The sequence below is a fragment of the Terrapene carolina genome, unplaced genomic scaffold (genome assembly GCF_002925995.2).
Source record: "Terrapene carolina triunguis isolate 2854851 unplaced genomic scaffold, T_m_triunguis-2.0 Scaffold93, whole genome shotgun sequence".
In the NCBI taxonomy this organism is placed as follows: Eukaryota; Metazoa; Chordata; order Testudines; family Emydidae; genus Terrapene; species Terrapene triunguis.
Window position 1 is genome coordinate 12536401 of NW_020664444.1, and position 22708 is coordinate 12559108.

A 22708-nucleotide genomic window follows, 5' to 3' on the forward strand; every position below is an offset into this window, starting at 1 on the left:
ATTCCAGTAGTGTTTGCCCCAAGCATTTCTGAGTATGTGAGGCCATCCAGTGGCTTCTAATTCAGTTTTCGGATGTTTTTCTGTTCATGAAATGATTCTACTTGTATTAGTCAACCTTTGCAATTAAATGTGTAGAAGTGTAGTGGTTTACATAATAAAACATAATGAAAAAAGTCAAAGGAAAAAATGCAAAAAAAATTTCAACAAACAAAAATCACCTTGCTTAAAATTAACATTTAGGGTGCATTGCTGCTTCCTGATTCATAGGATGCTGATTTTTTGGAAGGCCAGGTAGTGTGCACATGCAGTAACTTATTCCCCAAGATCCAGTGTAATGCCCACCATGTGTTGGGAGGGCAGGATTTTGAGTCCTTAATGTGTTTTGTGTCTGACTCAGCATCAGTGTTCTTAGTGATAGCATTCCATAGTATGTTAAAAACCTCAATTATAAATGGGAAAAAATAGGATTGGCTCATTCCAGCATATACAGGCTCACTGCTTAGAATTTATTAGTCACAGTATCTTCCCTCAAATCAGTACACCCAAGGGGAAAAAAATTATTGTGGTCGTCTTTTGAAAATCTGCAGTAACTAGAGGCATAGGGATTGCGCAGGACCTAAAACTTTCACTGGCCTGCATTTGGTCAGTACTATGCTTCTACAGCGCCCCTCATCTGATGCATTTCATCATGCTTTAAAGAAAACCATCTGAAAATCAGAGCCTGGACATTTTATGTAGGGAAGCTGCATAGAACAAATTTTCTGGATTTCAAAAACTAAAGTAAGCTGGAATCACAAATTGCCTAGAGAAAGTGTTTCAGCACCAATTTGCACTGTACCTGAAGGCTCTGCTCAGGATCTTTTGGCATCTAACTTTTAAACAGATCTCTGAAAATACACAACTGAGAGTAGATGGGTCAAGGTTTTGGTAATGGGCTGAAGAATTTTTCAGTCTTTCAAATCCAACCCAGGGTGGTAGTGACTGAAAGTTACCATCCAGTGGTTGGTCAGTAGCTATGTCAAATACATTGGTGGTGTGCAGTGGGCATGTTTCTGCATTTTTAAAAAACTCTACTAATTGGGTTTCCTTTTTGATAGTCTTAGCAGAGATGATTATTGGGCCAGGAAGCCTGAGTTACCATTTCACCCATTAAAATTATTCTTCCTGGTTATTACTGAAGAACATGGGTGGAGCCATGAGAAGAAAATAGAAGTCTGCTGCCTTTGCTGTGTATAGGGTGACCAGATAGCAAGTGTGAAAAATCGGGACAGAGGGTGGGGGTAATAGGAGCCTATATAAGAAAAAGCCCCAAATATCGGTACTGTCCCTATAAAATTGGGACATCTGGTCACCCTAGCTGTGTATCTGTTCCGGGGATAAACACTGGACTTTATTCTTCAGAGCACTCAATCTTGGTGTCTTTCACTAGCACTTATTTCACCCACATACTTAACCTAAATCAGAAATGTATATACATTTTTATAGCATAGAATTTGGCCCAGTGGTCTTGGAGTTGGCACTCCACAAAAGGGTTTGATTCCTAGGTTCATCCTCAGATGCTTTTAAGAACTTGGAGCTCTGTAGAGAAGGCATCTAAAAATGCTTGTGCTTTACTGGTAAAGTGTACCCCGGAACAGTAAACTAGTAAAGCAAAGCCTAGGGAGTGTCCAGACCCTTTATAAAGGTGTTAACTATCTTGAGTTAATTGGTGATCAACTTAAGATAAAAACTCTAGTGAAGACAAGCCCTTATACTTTGATGGCAGGAATAGGCCTCGTGTTGCTCTGTAAAACCCCCATGGCTAATTAAGGAAAAGTGGAGCAGAGATCCAAGGGGAGCGCTTCCTCAACCAAAAAACTGATTTAAAAAATAAGGAAGTTGGAGGGCATGACGCGGGGTGAATGTAGCATTAAGCTCTTTAGCTTATGTGGATGACATACAACTGGCAGACACATTTGAATTAATTATGATACTCTTCAGTATCTTGGAAAATTTATGTAGTCGACTTGACTTACAATAAACGCCAAGAAGACAAAGTGGCTTGGAATCAATAAGTTTTTACTTGTTCTAGCAGTGAAGTCATAGAACAAGTTAAAAACTTATGGATTCCAAGGCCAGAAAGGACCATTGTGATCATCTAGTCTGACCTCCTGTGTAATACAGGCAATAGAACTTCCCCCAAATAATTCCTGGAGCGTATCTTTTAGAAAAAACATCTAAACTTGATTTAAAAATGGTCAGTAATGGATAATCCACCACAACCCTTGGTAAATTGTTCCATTGGTTAATTACTGTTAAAAATTTCCAGTCTGAATTTTTTTCCCAGCCATTGAATTGTGATATATCTTTCTCTGTTAGACTGAATATTATTAAATATTTAGATACTGAAAGACTGTAAACAAGTCACCCCTTAACCTTCTGTTTGTTAGACTCAAAGGATGTGTCTACACAGCAAAGAAATACCCACGGCAGACTCTGGCTCATAGGGCTTGGGTATGGGAGGCTGTTTCTTTGCTGTGTAGACTTCCAGGCTTGGACTGGCACCCAAGCTCTGGGACCTTCCCACATCACAGGGTCCTGGAGCCCAGGCTCTAGCCCGAGCCCTGAAGTCTACACAGCAGTGAAATGGTTGCATGGCCCGAGCCCTGGAGCTCAAGTCGGTTAGCATGGGACAGCCATGGGTGTATAGTTGCTGTTTAGACATACCCAGTGAGCTCAATCTATTTAGCTTATCACGATAAGACATGGTTTCTAATACTTTAATCATTCTCGTGGCTCTTCTCTGAACCCTCTCCAATATATCAACATTCTTCTTGAATTGTGAGCATCGGAACTGGACACACTATTCCACCAGTTGTCACATCAGAGCCAAATATAGAGGTAAGATAACCCCTCTGCTCCTACTAGAGCAGTGGTTCTCAACCTATTTATCATTCTGGGCCGCAGGTTAAGAACCATTCTGCCAGATCACACTGGCCTGCCAAGCCCTGCACTGCCAGTGTGCCCCTTCCCCTCGAGGGCTGACCCGGATCACGTGCCACACCAACCCCTCGCCCAGTGCCCCACCGACTCCCTATACCCAGCACTCCCCTGCCCAGAGACACACACACATACCCCTTGCCCAGCGCCCCTCCCTCGCACAATCCTCCCACAGATCCATATGCCCAGAGCAGGACCAGGAGTGGAGCCCTGCGGTGTGGGACTGGGCGGGGGGGTTCCCACAGGGCCAGGAGCCGAGACCCCAAGCACAGGGCCAGGAGTGGAGCCCCAAGTAAAACCTGGGGGTGCTACAGCACCCCTCACACACACACCCGTAGTTCCCAGGCCTATGCTGCCCAGTGCCCCCGACAAGGCCCCCACTGCTCAGTACCCCTGAGCCTTTCACTGCCCAGAGTCCCCACACCAAACCCTCCCAGAGACCCACTCTCCTGCCCCCCTGCTGTACCCACTGACCCTGCTGCTGGCAGGAGCACTGCAGCAGGGCTGCCTGATGCTGTCTCCCCCTCAGCCAGCCCCGCCCCCTGCCAGACTGGAGCGGAAAATTTTTAATTGCTAATTGGGCCACATGCAGCCCGCGGGCCACAGATTGAGAACCACTGTACTAGAGTTACCCCTGTTTATGCATCTCAGGAATGCATTAACTCTTTTGGCCACAGCTTCACACTGGGACCTCATGTTCAGATGATTAGCCACCATGAGCTCCAGATCTTTTTCAGTCACTGCTTCCCAGGGTAGAGTCCCCCATCCTGTAAGTATGGCTTACATTCTTTGTTCCTACTTATATACATTTACATTTAGCTGAATACATATTGTCTGCTTGTGCCCAGTTTACCAAGCAATCCAGATCACACTTGAATCATTGACCTCTCCTCTTCATTGTTTACCACTCACCTAAATTTTATCAGCAATAATTTAGTTTTCTTCCCAGCCCTTGATAAGAATGTTAAATAGCATAAGGCCAAAAGCTGATCCCTGCAGAATCCTGCTGGAAACACACCTGCTCAATGACGATTCTCCATTTACAATTACATTTTAAGATCTATCAGTTAGCCAGTTTTTAATCCATTTAATGTGCGCCGTGTTAATTTTATATTCTAGTTTTTTAATCAAAATGTGTTGTACCAAGTCAAATGCCTTACAGAAGTCTAAGTATATCATGTCAACACTATTACCTTTATCAACCAAGCTTGTTGATCCCGTCAAAAAGAGATATCAAGTTAGTTGACAGGATCTATTTTCCATAAACCCATGTTGATTTGTATTAATTACATTACCCTCCTTTAATTCTTTATTAATCGAGTCCCCTATCAGCTGCACCATTATCTTGCTGCATGTGTATGTGTACCTAGGAAGCTTGATCTGTGCCAATAGTTCCATCAAGAATGAAGTTAAAATGAGATGTGCTTTAGTTGCAAGGGATGCATAGAAGTTGATGAGATTGTGGACTGATAAGAACATTATATTTGGTACTAAAGTGAACATTTATCAGCCTACTAACAGTATTACTCAATGGCCTAGAGACGCAGTTATATTGAAGGAAACAGACATCAGAAAGCTGGAGGCAGTAGAGATGAGAGTTCATTGGAAGATGGCAGATACAAAGTGGAATGATTTTAAGACAAATGAATAAGTTAGGAGAGTAGCATGTGAAATCAGGGTATGGGACTGACCGCAGTTGAAAGGATTACGATGTTGGAGACGCTGTAGCAGACAAACAGATGATAGGATGCCAAAGAAAATAATGCAAATGTAAGCACTGTCGCAGAGCTAGAGGCCAATCACCCACTAGATGGCATGACATTGTATGCGTGGATGTGACCAGGCTAATATTAATGGAGAAATAGATATGGACGAGAATGAATGGCAATGCTGTACTGCTCCTCATGTCTGTAAAGATGCTTTGGGATGAGAAGAAGGTAGTTTTAAAAAACTCCCTCTTAAAACTTACAATCATTACAAAAATATACCCTGTATTTTGAATTACTGAATATAGTAGATTTTATTATTAAATTGTCTTATAAGAGCAATAATGCTTCTAATGCTGTGCAATTGATTTCAGATAGATGATAGCAAGCACTTAAATAGTACTTTATATTTTTAGGTGCTATACAAATGTTAACTAATTCTGATAACATTCCTGAGGGAAGAAGAAACTCAGTAACGGAGATGTTAGCGACTTCCCCCAGATCACAGAATACGTCAGTGATAGTGGTACAATTAGTGCAATTAGATATCAGAAGATCTTGAATCCCAACTCCATGTTCATTTCCCTATGCCACACTGCCACTGCTTCCCATATAAATAGCTGCAATTCTTGGGTGCTGAATGTATACTGATTATGCTGCATTTCAAACAAATCTGACTTGCCGATCTGTGATAATGGTAAAGACCTTTGAACAGAGATACCATAATCAGTATAAATTTGCATGATGCCTTACATTTCATGAACAATTAGTCATCATAACTGTTGTATCACATTGACACTGGAAACTGAAAGAGGAGGAGATAGAAAATGTCATTCTTCTCAGCTGTGTCTTCCCTCAAACAGTAAATCAGCTCACTATGATTCACTTTAATGATCACAGGATGCAGTCATCTGACTGTAATAAGAGAACAGACTTTATTGTTTAGTTATATATATATAAGAGCCCTGATTACTTTTAACTTGCAAAAGATGTTGGCTAAGAAGCTGTATGTGTAGGATGACGCATAACTTTAGTATTATGTTGATTAAGTGAATAACTCTCTTGGTACATGTAGGACTAATTGTTAGCAATGGTATTTTTGGTAGAGTGGAGGCAGGTGAGGTAGAAGGTGCAGTAGTTAGCAGTTGTCAGGTTCAGTGGTAATTATTAAAGCTCTGTGGATTGCAGGTGATTTAGAATTCTAAGTAGTGTAGAAGGCAGACAGACAGTTGCAGATGAAATCTGACAATTAAAAAAAAAAACACATATTGTTCATATGGCAAAATAAATGGAGCAGATAAATTATAGTTGATATTATTCTAATTAAAACAGACTGGCTACATTTGTTCTTTGTTTATTTTAATTTCAGACAATCATTTCTTTAATTGTTTGGTATTACTGATGTTGTCTGAGAGGCAGATCAGAATCTGTCAACGGCGCTCTCCTTTTTGACAGTGTGCACTGATACCATCGGATCTGAGAGAAACTGATCACGTCCCTTACCCTTACCTCCCTATATCAAATACAGCTCAGTACTGCTAATAAGAGTGTGTCACTAAAATAATAAAGCCTGCTATCTATTTATTCTCATCCACTTAAGAGCGGATGCAATGGGGCATATTCAGTAAAAGCTAGCAGAGATGGAAAGTTCTGGCTTGTTCACCTGTCCTCTAATCTTTTGTGGCCTATAGCTGTCACTGTTAATTTGCTGAGCAAAGTGAGGCCTAACACTCAGCTTGATGGGATGTCTTTGTTTATCTTCCTACCTACACCAAGCAGGTATCATCAAGTGGAGAGATGACCAAGGCAGGCAGGCAGATATGGTTAGAGTTGGATTGGCTAGCTCTAAGTTGGTGGTTGTTATTATTAAGTGGCTAACTCTGGTCCAGAATAAATGAGAAATATGAGCTCCTTGTCCCCTTCCCTTAGGCTGCTTTGTCTGTTACTGCTGTTGATTTAACCATACCATATATTCCTGCTCTTTTGAGGCATCAGTGTAATTAAGAATCACTGTGCCTGTGTACCACAATAGTCTGAGTTTCCCATGACAGCTGCCTAGGGTGACCACCTTTTCAAAAGGCAAAAGTGGGACACGTGCAGGAGCCCCACCTCTGCCCCTCCTCTTCCTCCAAGGCCCTGCCTCTGCTGCTTCTCTTCCACTTGAGGCCCTGGCCAGGTCTGAAGCTGGAGCCGGGCTGCGGTGAGAGCTGCCTAGGGAACCTGGGCCACTGTGGGGAGTCCCGCATCCTCCACCTACCTTGGGCTGGGATGCCTGAGAGCAGCCTCTGGCCCATGTCTCCACCCCCGGGGCGCGCCGCCCAGGGCAGGTGTAGGGTCTGGGGCTCCCCACAGCAGCTCAGGCTCCCTGGGTGGCTCTTACCATGGCCCAGCTCTGGCTTCTGGCCTTGGCAGGGGGTGGGGCCTTGGAGGGAAGAGGAAGAGCAGGGGCGGGGCCTTGTGGCGATGGGGGGGCTAAGGCCCACCTCCCCATCCCACCCCCCCCTCCAGGAAGAGACTGATGCTACCAGTGAGCCTTGGGCATACACAGAGCGGTGCTTCAGAGAATCCGTGACAAACGCTGTCCCAGAGTCATTCAGGTCAGGATCAGGACTTAAACTCTGTATTTTGGGACTGTCCTGCCCAATTCAGGATAGGTGGTCACCCTACAGCTGCTATACATTTAATAATATCCTGTGGTCGGGACAGGAACAAGTGCTCTGTTCTTGGCTGAAGAGAAGACTGGAGATATTTGACGAACTTGTTTTTAATAGGTGATTGAGGATGTATTTTGCTTTTCAATTATTTATTTATTTTTTGCTTCTCAGGCTGCTATTTAATCAGAGAGAGGAAGAAAGATAAAACTACTACAGTAGTAGATTAAGAGGGGGTTAATATGTATGCGTTGACTATGTGCCAAGAGATTGCCATACTTGTGCTTTCTATTGACTGCTTTATCTGATTGACTAGTGGAGAATAGTTGTTCAGAGGAATCATTCACTGACCATGTTTAGGCAATCCTGTCTCAGCAAAGTGTTTGCTATCCAACTCCTTCAGGTATTAAAGAACATATTACTACACCTAGGGCTGCGGTACGCACAGTTTGTGCACTGATTTAACTACATTGTTTTATAAATTGGTCTAGTTAAATCCATGCAGACCCCATGTGCGGACATTATTTTGCATTGAGTGCCCTAATAGATTTAATGTAAATCTGTAAAAATATTATTTAAGCTAAATTGATTTTTGACGATCTTAAATAGATTTAAGAGTTTCTATGCAAGGGAGGTTTCACTGATTTAACTATATCGGTGCACACATAGGAATTGTTATTCTGGATCAGAAACCTCAGGGTTGATCTAGTCAAGCATTCTGTCACCAGCAGTGCCCAGCACCAGATGCTTCAGAGGAAGGTGCAAGAAACCCCTGCATTTTTTTGGATTACTGTTTTTTTTAATTTATAACTCCCTCTGAATAGTAAGTCAGGTTAAATAGTTTGCTGTTACTCATTCAAGTTCTTTCCATGAAATCTATCTGTGTTTCAGGTTTGTTTTTTTTACAGGAGGGTTCACCCTTATTCATCTCAGCCTTGCAACAGCAATGTGTGTGCCCTCATGCCTAAAGTACTTGATTTTCATTCCCTCCCACGAGAGCTTATAGCAGTGCTCCTTATTGTGTGCAGAAAGGAGCAGCATGTTGGCTCGCATGGTTTTGAACAACTATGATCAAATGATGCCTGCTATGTATATTTTGCATTGACTGGGTTTTTAAAGCCCACAGTGATGTGGGCCCTGGCTGTATGCGAGGCCTCTTCCTTATGTTTCTTTCTGACTGGTTTCTATGCTCACACACCACCTGTCTTTTGGGGATCCAGTGGTACTGTAGTATTTTAATCAGCAATTATTCTTTGATTGTGATGGGCCCTAATGTACGGAATTCACTCTCATAGAATATCAATCTATCTGTCCCTTTCTTCTTTAAAAAAAAAAACCCCTTAAATCTTTTTTTCCAATGGTGCGTTTTAACATGATTGCTGTTGACCTTATATTTATTACCTTCCTCTCTCAGCCTCATTTAGCACATTTATCTTCTGTTGCAGATGCCCTTTCTTTGCTTAATGACTTTAACTAATAGTGCATTTTATTATTTTAATATATCACATAGGACCTTAAGTTCCCACAGTGGGTGGGAAGTGGAGGATTTACTTTAGAAACATAGTAGTAGTAATTCCTCTCTTTCTGTTTTGACCTGCAGAACATTTTATTCATGCTGCTATAGTTATGTATCTGGTTATTTCTAAATGCCCATGTGACCTGTTTAGGAGAGGTCTTTCAAGGCTTGGATTTGCTACAACAATCATGTTGAAGGAAGTGGTTACAGCAGAGTTGTTCCCCAACATAATTAAATGCTATGTGGTCTTGTAGTTGAGACCTAACTTTATTTCAACAGTCTGGCTTTGTCCAAGACTGTAGCGCAGTTTTTGGACAACCATGGTTTCCAACAACTGATTTCCTTGATTCCCTTGTTACAAATGAGCCTCTACTGTAGGTTGTCAACCCTCTAGGATTGTCCTGGAGTCTCCAGAAATTCAAGATTAATCTTTAATTAAAGACTGTCATGTGATGAAACCTCCAGGAATACATCCAACCAAAATTGGCAACCCTATTCTAGTGTGCAGAACCATTTATATGTCTAATCTAGATTTAGTGGGAATTTAGTGTAGACTATTTTAACACTTTTACTTTTAAATTATATTTTATTAAAGTAAACTAACTGCTATAGTGAACTGTAAGAATATTCAGCAGGTGACCACAAGGTGGAGTTTCTAAAGAGTTTTCAATCAGGGCCTTGATATTTCTTTAGCTCTAATTCTAGAATTAATTTGAATATTGTTTAAAAAACATTTCATATTAATGCTGAATCAAAACTTGTGTTTAAATAAAAAGGGCTCGTTCTCTGTAACTCTCACCAGCTAATTTCAAAATGCAACAGATTGTACCAGCTTCAAGATCAGTTTAAACAGGGTAAAATTGTCAAACCTGGATGCCTAAAATAAGACTTCTAAATTTGTGTTTAAATAGCTAAATAAAATGGGCCTGGTTTTCCGAGGTGAGGAGCCCCAGTACCTCCTCTTGACTTCATTGGGATTTGTGGGTATTCGGCACCTCTGAAAATGAGGCCACTTCTATTTGGGAGGTTAATATGTATTTGGAAGCCTGATTTTAGCCCTCCAGATTTGAACATTTTAGCCATATGTTAAACAAAGTTGTTCCAGTATTGAACCTTGCAGGTTTCAACTTTGTACTTTGCTCCCTGTATACCTCCCTACTCTTTTCTCCCACCAGGACTCTAGGGGCTTGTCTATACTTACGCGGTAGTTCGACAGCTGGCAATCGAACTTCCGGGTTCGATTTATCGCGTCTTGTCTGGACGCGATAAATCGATCCCGGAAGTGCTCGCCGTCGACTGCGGTACTCCAGCTCGGCGAGAGGAGTACCGCGGAGTCGACGGGGGAGCCTGCCTGCCGCGTCTGGACCACGGTAAGTTCGAACTAAGGTATGTCGACTTCAACTACGTTATTCACGTAGCTGAAGTTGCGTACCTTAGTTCGAATTGGGGGGTTAGTGTAGACCAGGCCTAGGTTGGCACTGATCCCCCCACTGCTGTTTTTTAATCTCCTGTGTAATAAGCCCTCAAATGCTTTAAAATCCAGGTTGAACTGATTCACTTTACTCTTGTCAGTGTTTGGTTGCAGTTTCAAAGAACTCTTAAATATACTTAAAATCATTTTTACCATTTTGTTTTTTAAAACTACAAATCTTCTTATGAGAAACTAGTAAATTCAAAATCAGTCTCTGGGTGTGACATGCAATAATGTGGGAGCTGCACCTGCTAGAGTTAAAGTTGTTAATATTTATCTCCAAAATTTTGAGCATTCTTGTTGATATAATTAAAGATGTTGGTACTCAAACCCAGAGAAAAGTATAAGGGAAGTATTATTGCTTCTGATGTACGAAATATGTAAATGAACAAAATAGACAAGAAAAGTGGTTCTATTTCCAACTTTTATGAGGGTATTACAAATAATGAAACGTTAAAAATAAAAAAGGGAAAATGCCTCATTTAGTTCATTTTTCTATATATGGAAAAATAACATTCGGAATATGTTGAAATGCTTTGATTGGTGGACAATGGAAAAATTAAAAGTAATAAGTATAATACATGAGACACTTCATACTTAAATTCATTTGCTACATGGCAATCTAATGTTGCAGTTGTTTGACATAAATTTGATTGCTTTTATTCGTAGATGAACCTGGCATTATATAGTAAAAGTAGCAATAATTTGCACTTATTAAAAGCTTTGCAAAAATTAAACTTTACAGCACATATTTGCGGCATGTAAGTGTTTTACTCACTTTTCAGCTGCATATATTGAGGCAAAAATGATTACTTGGCTTCTCAGGAATTAATAAAAGAACTGAGACCCTAATTCTGCTCTCCCTTTCACTGTTGTCAATATTATTTAATTCCAATAAAGTCAGTGGCATCACTCAGAATTTCTACTGGTATGAGAGCAGAATTTGGCTCCAAACCTAACCACTGTACTATTGTCACTCTTTCTTAGTAAACATACATAGTACAACCCCATTTAACTGAGTCTTGTTTTTTTTAAAACAATTATTTCCCCCAGGATTTTCATATATAGTCACCTGGCATATTTTCACTGCACTCTGACACAAACAATTCCCATGATTCTGTCCTCCCACCTCAGAATACTAGTAACTCTCACCTGAAGTCAATGAGAGTTAACATCCAGCAAGCAATAAGATCTTGGAATTGTGCACCCAAAAGGGCTGATTCGGATCTCTTGTACACCAGTTTTATACCAATGTAATTCAGAAGACTTCAGTGGAGTCACTATTGATTTACACTAGTGTAAATGAGATCAGGTCCAGAGTTCAGCCTCTACAAAACTCGTGGCCAGTTAGCCTGTTGTTTATAAACTAGTTTATCTTCATTAATATGAAACCTTTTGAACAAATGGGGTTGTAGTGTATAAAGCAAGATGATGAACACTGATTGTCTTTTTGTTGTGTACCATGGAAATGGAAAGTTCAACAGATGAACACAGAATGGATCATCTGAAACAGCCTTTAATATATTGCTCAATGAATTTGATCATTGAGTGCTGGCTCTCTTATTTAGACTAGTAGAGTAGTGGTTCTCAACCAGGGGTACACATATCCCTGGGGGTATGCGGAGGTCTTCCAGGGAGTACACCAACTCAACTAGGTATTTGCCTAATTTTACAACCGGCTACATAAAAAGCACTAACGAAGTCAGTACAAACTAAAATTTCATACAATTACTTGTTTATACTTCTCTATATATTATACACTGAAATGTAAGTACAATATTTATATTCCAATTTATTTTATAATTATATGGTAAAAATGAGTTTGGTTCTCAAATGGAAAGTATGGAAGCTAGTGATTTTATCAATTAGCCAACACAAATCAGTCTGAAAACCAGCGGTAGCAATAACATAAGCAGATGCAGAGGTGAACAATTTTGTTAGTTTATTGATTTGACATAATTGGCTCTTCTGAAAGCAGAGAGGCTACAAACCATAAATCAACTCAAAAATACTAAACTCTGTGAGAAAATAATACTGTTAATAATGGCACTTTTCTTGTGCTGACTTTCTAATGTATAGCATATGCAAATAGAAATTTATACAGTACACTTTAATCATTGAAAGAGGTTTACATTTAAATGGTGATAGACGTATCATTTTTTTTGAAATAATTTAATAAATTCTTTGCAATTTTTTTTACATCAGTAGGCTACTTTTATCTCCATATATACAGTACTTTACCAATATTAATTCAAATGCAAAACAGATCGGCTCATATTTACAAAGCAATCAGAAACCTTCAGGCATTGAAATGGAAAGGCCCCACTTTTGATTTACTGGTGTTTGCTATGTTTTGAGAACTTGTCATATCAAGGATTCGTTCATAAAACTCCTTATATTTTCACTATCCCATATTTAATTTTCCCCCAAGGACAGTTTCTAATGTATGTGCTCATATATTTTTATATTTGTATAACCACTACAAAGTTGTTGCCCATTTGGATGTTTACTTCAATGTTTATTTTTTTAAAATCACTACTGATCTAATATTCAAGGAGAGTGCATGCGAATACAGTAAGCCTTGTCAGTATTTCCCGAGAAAAGTAGTAGGGCAGTTGCATGTCATAGTGTCTATGGAGCAGCCAAAAGATCAGACTCACTATTGAAAATAACAACCCAGTCTAATCCAGAAACAAAAATGAGGGGGTGGGGAGGGGAATCAATTGATGATATCCTCATATTTAAAATATTTCTGAGGATCTGTGCAAAAATATTTAACTTCAGGCACACACACATACACAAACTAGGACTTTAAAACAGTCTTCAGATTTGTAGAGTATGTTGAAGAAAACTGATTAGAACTTTCTTTTTTTTTTCCCTCATAAAAACAGCATCTTCCATTGTATTGGACAGCATTGAATTACAATGTCAAATCATTCCAATAAAACTGAAATGTCATAAAAAGAAAACGGAACAGAAGCTAAAACACAGTGAACACACGGATAAAGTGTGAGGCCCCACGTGAAAGAGTAGAAGAGCAAAATGAAACATGAAAATCAAATTTTATAGTACATTAAAAGTGACAAGAAATGATAATCTGAAGAGGTTATAAAAGATCAATAGTGTGAAGCAGGGAATTTCATGTAAGTGGAAAAGGACAGAAATTAATGTGGCATTTTATACTTTGCAAATGAAGAGGCTGCATGTTTGTGAAAATTAGGGATAAGATTATGTGTAGGGTGACCCGATAGCAACTGTGAAAAAACTGGACAGGGGGTGGGGGTGGGGGGCAATAGGCGCCTATATAAGAAAAAGTCCCCCAAAATGGGATTGTCCCTATAAAAATGGGACATCTGGTCACCCTAATTATGTGGGGACATAAAATTAGAAGTGAGCAAGGAAATCAAATAGTGAGAGTTAAAATTGACAATGCAGCTAAATCTCTAAGACAGGCATAACATTCTGGAGGTGTGTTTTAAAGAGGCAATCAGTCTGGCGTGACTTTATAGTCACACCAGGTAAAGCCAGTTTCCTTCCTTCTAGAAATTCAGTTTCCTTGGATGCTAGACTGCACTTCAGTAACAACTTTTACAGGACAGAAATGCTGGGTTTAATGTCGCCCTTCAGGAAATGGATTTCCTTTTGGTAAGAAGAAGAGGAGAGTTTATTCCGCTAGATGGGTATAAGAGAAGTTTTATTATCTGTTCACTTGTGGGTGGGAATTAAAGAAGGCTATCCTGCAATTGTTACAAGTACTCAGAGTAGACAAGGAAACAGATGATTTCTAAAAATGCCCAGACAGAGCCAGGTTAAAACACAGGCACTATAGGCCCTCGCAAACTGAGTGCAGCTGGTGCCATGACGTATCCCTTAGTCTGCAGCCCGCCTGAAACAACAGCTCTGAGAGGTACGAGGTGCTCTGTTCATTTCAATGTGATGTTCACTCCAAAACCTATTGTTCTGGGAAGCTCCACCACCAGAAGCAGAAAGTGCAGTGGACCTGGTGTACACATCCACCTACCCACCCAAGCTGATACATCTCAGATGCTAGGTTAAATACTAGTCCCCACTGTTTAAAAAAAAAAAAAAAGAGGGAACATCTGCTGCCAGCCTTGCTACTTTTGAGAGGGGGTGTGTGCATGTCTGTTGCCTCTCCTGTCTCTGGGAAGCAAGGGAGGCTCCCCTGCCACAACTACTCCAACCAGGGATGGGACCGCAAGCGTAGAGCCACCAAGAGTCTTGTGTCCTGGCACACCTTGTTCCCCAAATTGCCTCCATCTTTTTCTGTGCCCATAACATTGTGCCGTTGTTTAAAAGAGTTCTACAGCAAATGAATGGAATAAAGTTTAATGACTTTAGAAATGCTGCAAAGAAAGTTAGAAGCAGTTTTTCAGGCAACTAGTCTGGGCTCTTTAGGACAAGTAGCACTTGATTGAACAGAGCCAGCAAGCTCTTGGGAAAGAGCATCTTGTATTGAATTAAGCTGGAGCTGCGAGAGGATGCAGTTGCTATGGCAAAAAGAAAGATGCATTTGTCTCCCTATGCCTGTGTTTTCAGAGAAATTATTTGAGCGAGTTCCACTTCAGAAATAAGTTTCAAGAAGATGAGATAGTAGAGCATGAAGAGACTTGGCAACATAGCAAAAATTATTTAGAGGAGGAGATTCATGCTTGTTAATTGGCGCTTTCCATCCTATAAAGAAGCTGCTAATGAGGTAGTGAAGCGCTCACTTTGAAATCTCTCTACCTTTTCATTATTTACATTTAAAATAAAGGCAAGATTTTTGATGCTATGGCACTGAGAGGCTCCATAGTACTGGAAAACATAAAGGCAGATACTGAACGTGTGCAAAATTTAACGGCTGTCTGATATGCTGGTCAGAAAAGAGATTTGAGAGATGACTGTTACAGTATTCTGTTTATTACAGTAGATTATATTTAGTGAGATTCAAGGCACATGATATATGAAGAGCATGAATGATCATGTGGCTGAAAGGGGTGTATTGGCTCAAAATTAGGTGAAATGTAAATCAGACACAGTAACAGGGAAAGGTCAGGTTCATTCCCATCAGCTGGTATGAGGGAGATTTGTGAGCTAATCACCACACTGAACCTATGAAAGGGATCAATATGATTGAGTTGAATAGTCCTTCAAGTGGTTTAATATACAGGGAATTAAGAGTAAAATTATTTTGAGCAAAGTCTTAATTAAAATAAGTAATTATTAAAAATAGAGAACAAGATACCAAAAAGCACAGTAGAGGATAATCAACATGTTCATGGGAGAACTGAATAAATTACTACCCAGAGAGGAGAAGCAGAGACAGGTGTGTGGAGACTTGAGTGGAATAGTACTGAAGGGGAGGAGGGAAAAGAAGTGGTAAATGGATTGTGAGCTCACTCTTCCTGGTTCATATAGTTTGTAATCTATACAGAAACAGACAAAAAACCTGAGACAGAGAGTATGGTGAAATGGTACTATTAATAACTAAAAGGGTTTTAAAGTTATTTTTTCTCCTTATTTCTTCTGCAGCAGACTCTTGCTAACCTACACTTTGGTAAACTGTAAATACACACTAATGTGGAATTTTAGTTTTGCAATTTAACTAAACCAATGGAATTCTGCCACTGTGTTGAGACAGGGCCAGTGTAGATGATGTCATGTTCCCCACAAGCCAATAGAAGAGTACCAGTTCATCTTCTGGCTTCTCTGCAGTCTGTGCCCAAAGGGAGAGCACTTACAGTTAACCATTGGATCAGATGCTCTCCCCGAATGTTTTCTTGCCCCAAAACCTCTCTAATTTGCACTCCCCTGTTCGTGTAGGTCAATGAGGTTCCACTGTTTGTGTTTGCAGAATCTCTGTTTTTCAAATACTCTCTCAACTGTAAAATTTGGCAATCTGCACTGAATTTCTTCATCACTATTGTGAATTTAAAAAATTCAATTGATACAGTGCATTCTGGAGTCAGGCTGCAAGGAGTTCCACGAAATATTTAGCAAATAACTAGTGCTGGTTTGAATGAATAAATATCCATTTTAAATATTACTCCTATTATGGATTATTTTCCTTATTTCTTTTATGTATAACTTGGCTGATTCTATATTAAATAAATACAAATTATTCTTGCTTATGTAAATAGAGCAATTTCAACCGGTTAAATTTAGAAGCTAAAAATGTATGTTTAATAATACTAGAAACTATAGAATTTTTCTTTTCATTCTGCATCATTTTACATTTCCTGTCACTTCAAGTGCTTGAATTTTGGTACTTAAAAAGTAAGATAGTGATAACTAAGCCTATCTTAAGAAAGACTACTCATAGCCTGACACATTTTAAAGGAAGCAACACATTGTTCTGTTCAAGGAAAATAGTAACTTATGAGACTTACAAAGGGCTCCAGGTCCTCGCCCATTTTAAAACAATACCTACATCGAAAGCTCCCCCCCCCCCAAAGTTTAACAATGTCCCATGATTAAAGAGGCTTCAATTTATTACTGTCACAAGCATATCCCTTAAAAATGCAAAATGTTCATTAGAAACATATTTATTTGTTTAAAATAATTCACTCTATTTACATGAACTTTTGTGGACCATAACACTTAGCCAAACATTCTTCAACCATGTACATTTTACTTTCACTCTAACTTCATGAACCATTGTATCCTTCATTTTAATATGCAGAGCAAATGTCTCTTCATTCCCTTAAAATAGTTAATAAATATTTCTGAATCATTGAAATGTTTTTATGATACACAGAGAGCAATGAAGACTTAAATGCATGTCTGTTAATGTTACATCTAGGAAAATTTGATTTGTCAAAGATATTAAAATGTAGCTAAGTCTGCATGAGAATATCCTTTCTTAGAATTGCATTTTAGGTTCCTCTTCCCTTCTTTGGGGAAGGGAGAGGAAGCAAATTAATTAAATACTAAAGTAACTTATAATTAACACTTCACTATTAAAACTTATATAGTTGAACAGTCTGATCTTTAACAGAGATCATCTTCATTGAAAAGATGCTGTCTTCACCACCACCAAGAATAGCTCTACTTTTAAAATTAAAACAATTGTGTTCCTTTATATGGAGAGTAAAATACTTCTTTTTCCTGTATAAGATAACAAAGTGCTGTGTATTCAATCAAGGCTTCATTTAACCCCTTAGTGATTTCTTCAGACAGGATTATTAGAACTGTGAAGACAAAGCTTATGCTTTTTAACTGACTCAGTGCATTGAAAATACTGGAAAACACAGGTATTATAATGTGTAGACAGACGCTTAAGAGATTTTTTGCAACCATTTTTACTATCTGTAGGTTTAAACTGTGGAAGCTCTTTTCAAGCCTCCTTGCTAGGTGCTCCCATATAAACGATCTTTAAGAATCGACAAAACATTGTCACATACTGAGTACAGTATACAAAGTACTGCAGTAATTGAGGACCATGAGATTCTTTCACACCTACGTCATAACTTGCTGTACTACTGTGCGTTCATGAGAACATCCTTGATTTCCACAGTGTATTCTTTTAAGCAGCCGTCGTAATTTGTGGGGAAAGTTTTTGTTAATATATCGGTAGAGTAGAGGCATTACAAAACTACTTGAGAAAGCCAACAATTTTGATAAACCCTTCATAAAACGTAATATTCGGATGTAATTCTCATCTGTAAGTTTTCCTTGCACATTAATAAATGTGTTTACCAAAAGAGTTACATAGTAGGGTGTCCATAATGTAAACTGTGTACAGACTGTAGCAATCAAAAGCCTGTGCATTGAAGGATCTAATCTTCCAGTGTCTTGGTCCAGTGGTGTAGCCTCATGACGTATTCGCAAAATTAACACAAATGCATACAGTACAGCAAGAGCTGGTACGACATACCCAATAAAAACCATAATGGCATCTGCTGCTTCTTTGTTTTGCATCTTGGAACATTCAATTATTTTAGTGGAGACATGATTGCAGACGTAGAATAAGAGAGATGAAAAACTTGTAAGCATAGCTCCTCCCCAGATGAACCCACAGACATGTTTTGTGTTGTACACGCTTGACATATAAGTTCTTGGTAAAGCACGTTCAATGTAGTAGTCCAGGCTGAGCAATGTAGTAGAGTACATGATAACTAAAGATGAAACATTGAATAAAATGAGTAATGTAATATAAACTTCATTGTTAATATTCCAGATGGCCCATTTTGTATTGGCAGGTCCTAGAAGGTACATTGGTGCCATCGCACTGATGATGAGGCCAGCAATTGCAATATTGACAAAGTAAACATCCGGCATTGTCATAGTTGCTTTGTTACAGAGATTAACTAGGACCAGCAGGGCATTGTAACAAAAGCCAACTGGAAAACAGATGATGAGGTAGAGTAGGGAAAAGATGAAAAGAACCAGATGGAAGTCATGGCAGAGATGCTGGTTCTCGCTGTTCTTGGTACTATTGAAAGCTTCACAGTGCCACATAGTGATCTTAACTTTTGTATCTTCTCTTCTGGTTACCAGCTTTTCTGAAGGGAGAGAAATAGCAAAAGTAAATAAATTGTTCATGTTTTAAATTCTAAATAAAATAGAATCCAAGCATGAAGAAAACATCTCAGACACCATACATGATCATTTTATGTGCTATAAATGGCTAAAATGCCTGGGCTCTTGTTAGTCTAGAAGAAAATTGTTTATGGCCCAAAATTATGTTTGAGGAATTTTAGTACATGTGCTGAATTCTTAATAATAATATAATGAAATAATGAATAGTTTATATGGAAAAAGCTAATGTACTCAATGATTTTTTTGCCTCTGTCTTCACGAACAAGGTCAGCTCCCAGACTGCTACACTGGGCAGCACAGTATGGGGAGAAGGTGACCAGCCCTCTGTGGAGAAAGAAGTGGTTCGGGACTATTTAGAAAAACTGGACGTGCACAAGTCCATGGGGCCGGATGCGCTGCATCCGAGGGTGCTAAAGGAGTTGGCGGATGAGATTGCAGAGCCATTAGCCTTTATTTTTGAAAACTTATGGCGATTGGGGGAGGTCCCGGATGACTGGAAAAAGGCTAATGTAGTGCCCATCTTTAAAAAAGGGAAGAAGGAGGATCCGGGGAACTACAGGCCAGTCAGCCTCACCTCAGTCCCTGGAAAAATCATGGAGCAGGTCCTCAAGGAATCAATTATGAAACACTTAGAGGAGAGGAAAGTGATCAGGAACAGTCAGCATGGATTCACCAAGGGGAAGTCGTGCCTGACTAACCTAATTGCCTTCTATGATGAGATAACTGGCTCTGTGGATGAGGGGAAAGCAGTGGATGTGTTATTCCTTAACTTTAGCAAAGCTTTTGATACGGTCTCCCACAGTATTCTTGCCGCCAAGTTAAAGAAGTATGGGCTGGATGAATGGACTGGAAGGTGGATGGAAAGCTGGCTAGATCGTCGGGCTCAACGGGTAGTGATCAATGGCTCCATGTCTAGTTGGCAGCCGGTTTCAAGCGGAGTGCCCCAAGGGTCGGTCCTGGGGCCGGTTTTGTTTAATATTTTTATTAATGATCTGGAGGATGGTGTGGACTGCACTCTCAGCAAGTTTGCAGATGACACTAAACTGGGAGGCGTGGTAGATACACTAGAGGGTAGGGATCGGATACAGAGGGACCTAGACAAATTAGAGGATTGGGCCAAAAAAAACCTGATGAGGTTCAACAAGGACAAGTGCAGAGTCCTGCACTTAGGACGGAAGAATCCCATGCACTGCTACAGACTAGGGACCGAATGGCTAGGTAGCAGTTCTGCAGAAAAGGACCTAGGGGTCACAGTGGACGAGAAGCTGGATATGAGTCAACAGTATGCTCTTGTTGCCAAGAAGGCTAATGGCATTTTGGGCTGTATAAGTAGGGGCATTACCAGCAGATCGAGGAACGTGATCGTTCCCCTTTATTCGACATTGGTGAGGCCTCATCTGGAGTACTGTGTCCAGTTTTGGGCCCCACACTACAAGAAGGATGTGGAAAAATTGGAAAGAGTCCAGCGGAGGGCAACAAAAATGATTAGGGGTCTGGAGCACATGACTTATGAGGAGAGGCTGGGGGAACTGGGATTGTTTAGTCTCCAGAAGAGAAGAATGAGGGGGGATTTGATAGCTGCTTTCAACTACCTGAAGGGGGGTTCCAAAGAGGATGGAGCTCGGCTGTTCTCAGTGGTGGCAGATGACAGAACAAGGAGCAGTGGTTTCAAGTTGCAGTGGGGGAGGTCTAGGTTGGATATTAGGAAACACTATTTCACTAGGAGGGTGGTGAAGCACTGGAATGCGTTACCTAGGGAGGTGGTGGAGTCTCCTTCCTTGGAGGTTTTTAAGGCCCGGCTTGACAAAGACCTGGCTGGGATGATTTAGTTGGGAATTGGTCCTGCTTTGAGCAGGGGGTTGGACTAGATGACCTCCTGAGGTCCCTTCCAACCCTGATATTCTATGATTCTATGATAGGGCATGCAACAGAAGTTAACACATAAGCTATACCTCTCCAAAATAAGCTCCAACAGATATATAGTACAACGCGTTTGACTACTATTATGCAGCACCCTTAATAAACAAACACAGTACAGAGGGAACCAGTAGTAAGCTGGAGAAAAATGGAAGGTTTTAAGATGAATTTTAAAAAGTAGAAGTGACACAGAGAATGGACTGTAGAATTCTATATGGTGGAGTCAGCGTAAATAAGAGAGTGATTTCCCCAGCAGAGAATTGTAAGAAGGGAACAGCCATGAGGCCAAGATAGATCAGAATGGGAGGTGGGAGCAGGTGGCTAATAGGCCAGTGGTAAGGTGGACCAAGGCCACAAAGAACTTTGAAAACTAAATGTATTTCTAGTGGTGTTTCCAAATGAAGGCTTCAAATCTATGAACACTTAGATACTTTACCCATTGATTTCAGTGGGACTAAGTAAAGTTATGTATATAGTTCAGTGTTTGGAGGATTGGGGCCCAATTTATTAATTGTTACTTTCCTTACCTAGAGAATAATTTCAGAAAATATAAGTACCGGTAAGTTTTTTTTGCAATAGCATTTTAAAATATTCCTTTCTCAATTTCCACATTTAGCATGATTTTGTTAGAGTTTTGCCCCTATTATTAACATTGAAATCTGCAGTTTAATAAGAGAGATGGCTACTTTTCCACATTATGTGTCAAATATTGCACTATGTTACATTTATAATGTATATTTCAAAAAAGGAGTTTATTTCTTACAAATTATGGAGGGAGTAATGCCTTCTCCATAATATTAATTAAAGATTGTTAGCTTGCCATGATAAGCCTAAGATGAGGATAGTGTAGGAGTTCAGAAAGGTTTGGTGTCCCGCAACTTGAAAGACATCTCTGAGATGCATGTTTCAAGTCTCTACTTTTCCTAACTCATAGAGAATATACATAGACGATCCTTATTATTTCCAGCATAAAGAAAATACTGAAGTCAGCACTTCAAATAAAATCAAGAAATGTGTACATTGACACTAAATACACATTGTAATGTTATGAGAGCCGGGTATCAGGACAGTCTCATTTCATTCCAGAAGGGTAAGAATTATTCACCCTTCCTCTTTCTGAATTGCTTGAACTCTTTAAAAGGAACCCTGATCTTTAAACTCTTTAAAAACCCTGTACACTAGAGTTTGTCCAGCTACTCCATTCTTAATAAACACAAGGATAACTTTTCTACTAAAACCAGTTTTAATCTAAAACAAACCAAAACAGAAGCTCTGAGTTTGCGAAAGTATGGAAATAATCTCCCTCTAACATTGTAAAAATGAAAATATCCATGGCTGTGGTATCAGCACTGGCATTCCCACAGTACTATATTGTACCATCAGTTTTTAAGCAGAACTCCCCATTGAAGTACATGGGGAGGTCTGTTTAAAGATTGCTGACATCTGTCCCCCAGTGTTGATCTGTATGGGGGTGATCTTATGTGTCAAACACACAGAGCGATAGTTAGATGCTCAGTATTAGTTAAAATTCTTTGTTTTTAATGTATGAGGGAGAGAGTGTGAGCACACATAAGCACACTTTATAAAAAGAAATAAAAGGGAGACAAGATTAATCAAATATGTAATAAAGATTTCACAATTAAAATGAATGTCACTAGACAGCATGTTTAACTGAATGAACTGCCTTGGATTGAATAACACAATAGGGCCACATTTGGCTCTCAGCTTCACAGGTGTAATTCAATTGAAATGTCAAAGGAGTTGCACAGAATTTGACTCTGAGTCTGTAAGGTTTAATCCCCATACCTATTGCTGCTGGTTAGTGGGTGTATTTGTACTTCCAATTACCTGTATCCATCACGTTCCTGCAGCAAGAATCAATCCAAAAATAAAATCTTTTGAATTGGGAAAATGAATCTCTTAACTC

General features: G+C 39.7%; 1 protein-coding gene across 2 annotated transcripts in view; it reads right to left on the reverse strand.

Moving 5' to 3' along the window:
* Positions 1-13305: 13305 nt before the first annotated feature.
* Positions 13306-22708, reverse strand: part of GPR146 (G protein-coupled receptor 146) — a 66924-nt gene continuing 57521 nt past the window's right edge. For both annotated transcript variants that reach the window (XM_026650608.2, XM_026650607.2), the window contains one exon: positions 13306-18827. In XM_026650608.2, coding sequence (XP_026506393.1) covers positions 17782-18783 — 1002 coding nt within the window. In that variant the 5' untranslated portion in view covers positions 18784-18827 and the 3' untranslated portion in view covers positions 13306-17781. The remainder of the gene's footprint in view (positions 18828-22708) is intronic.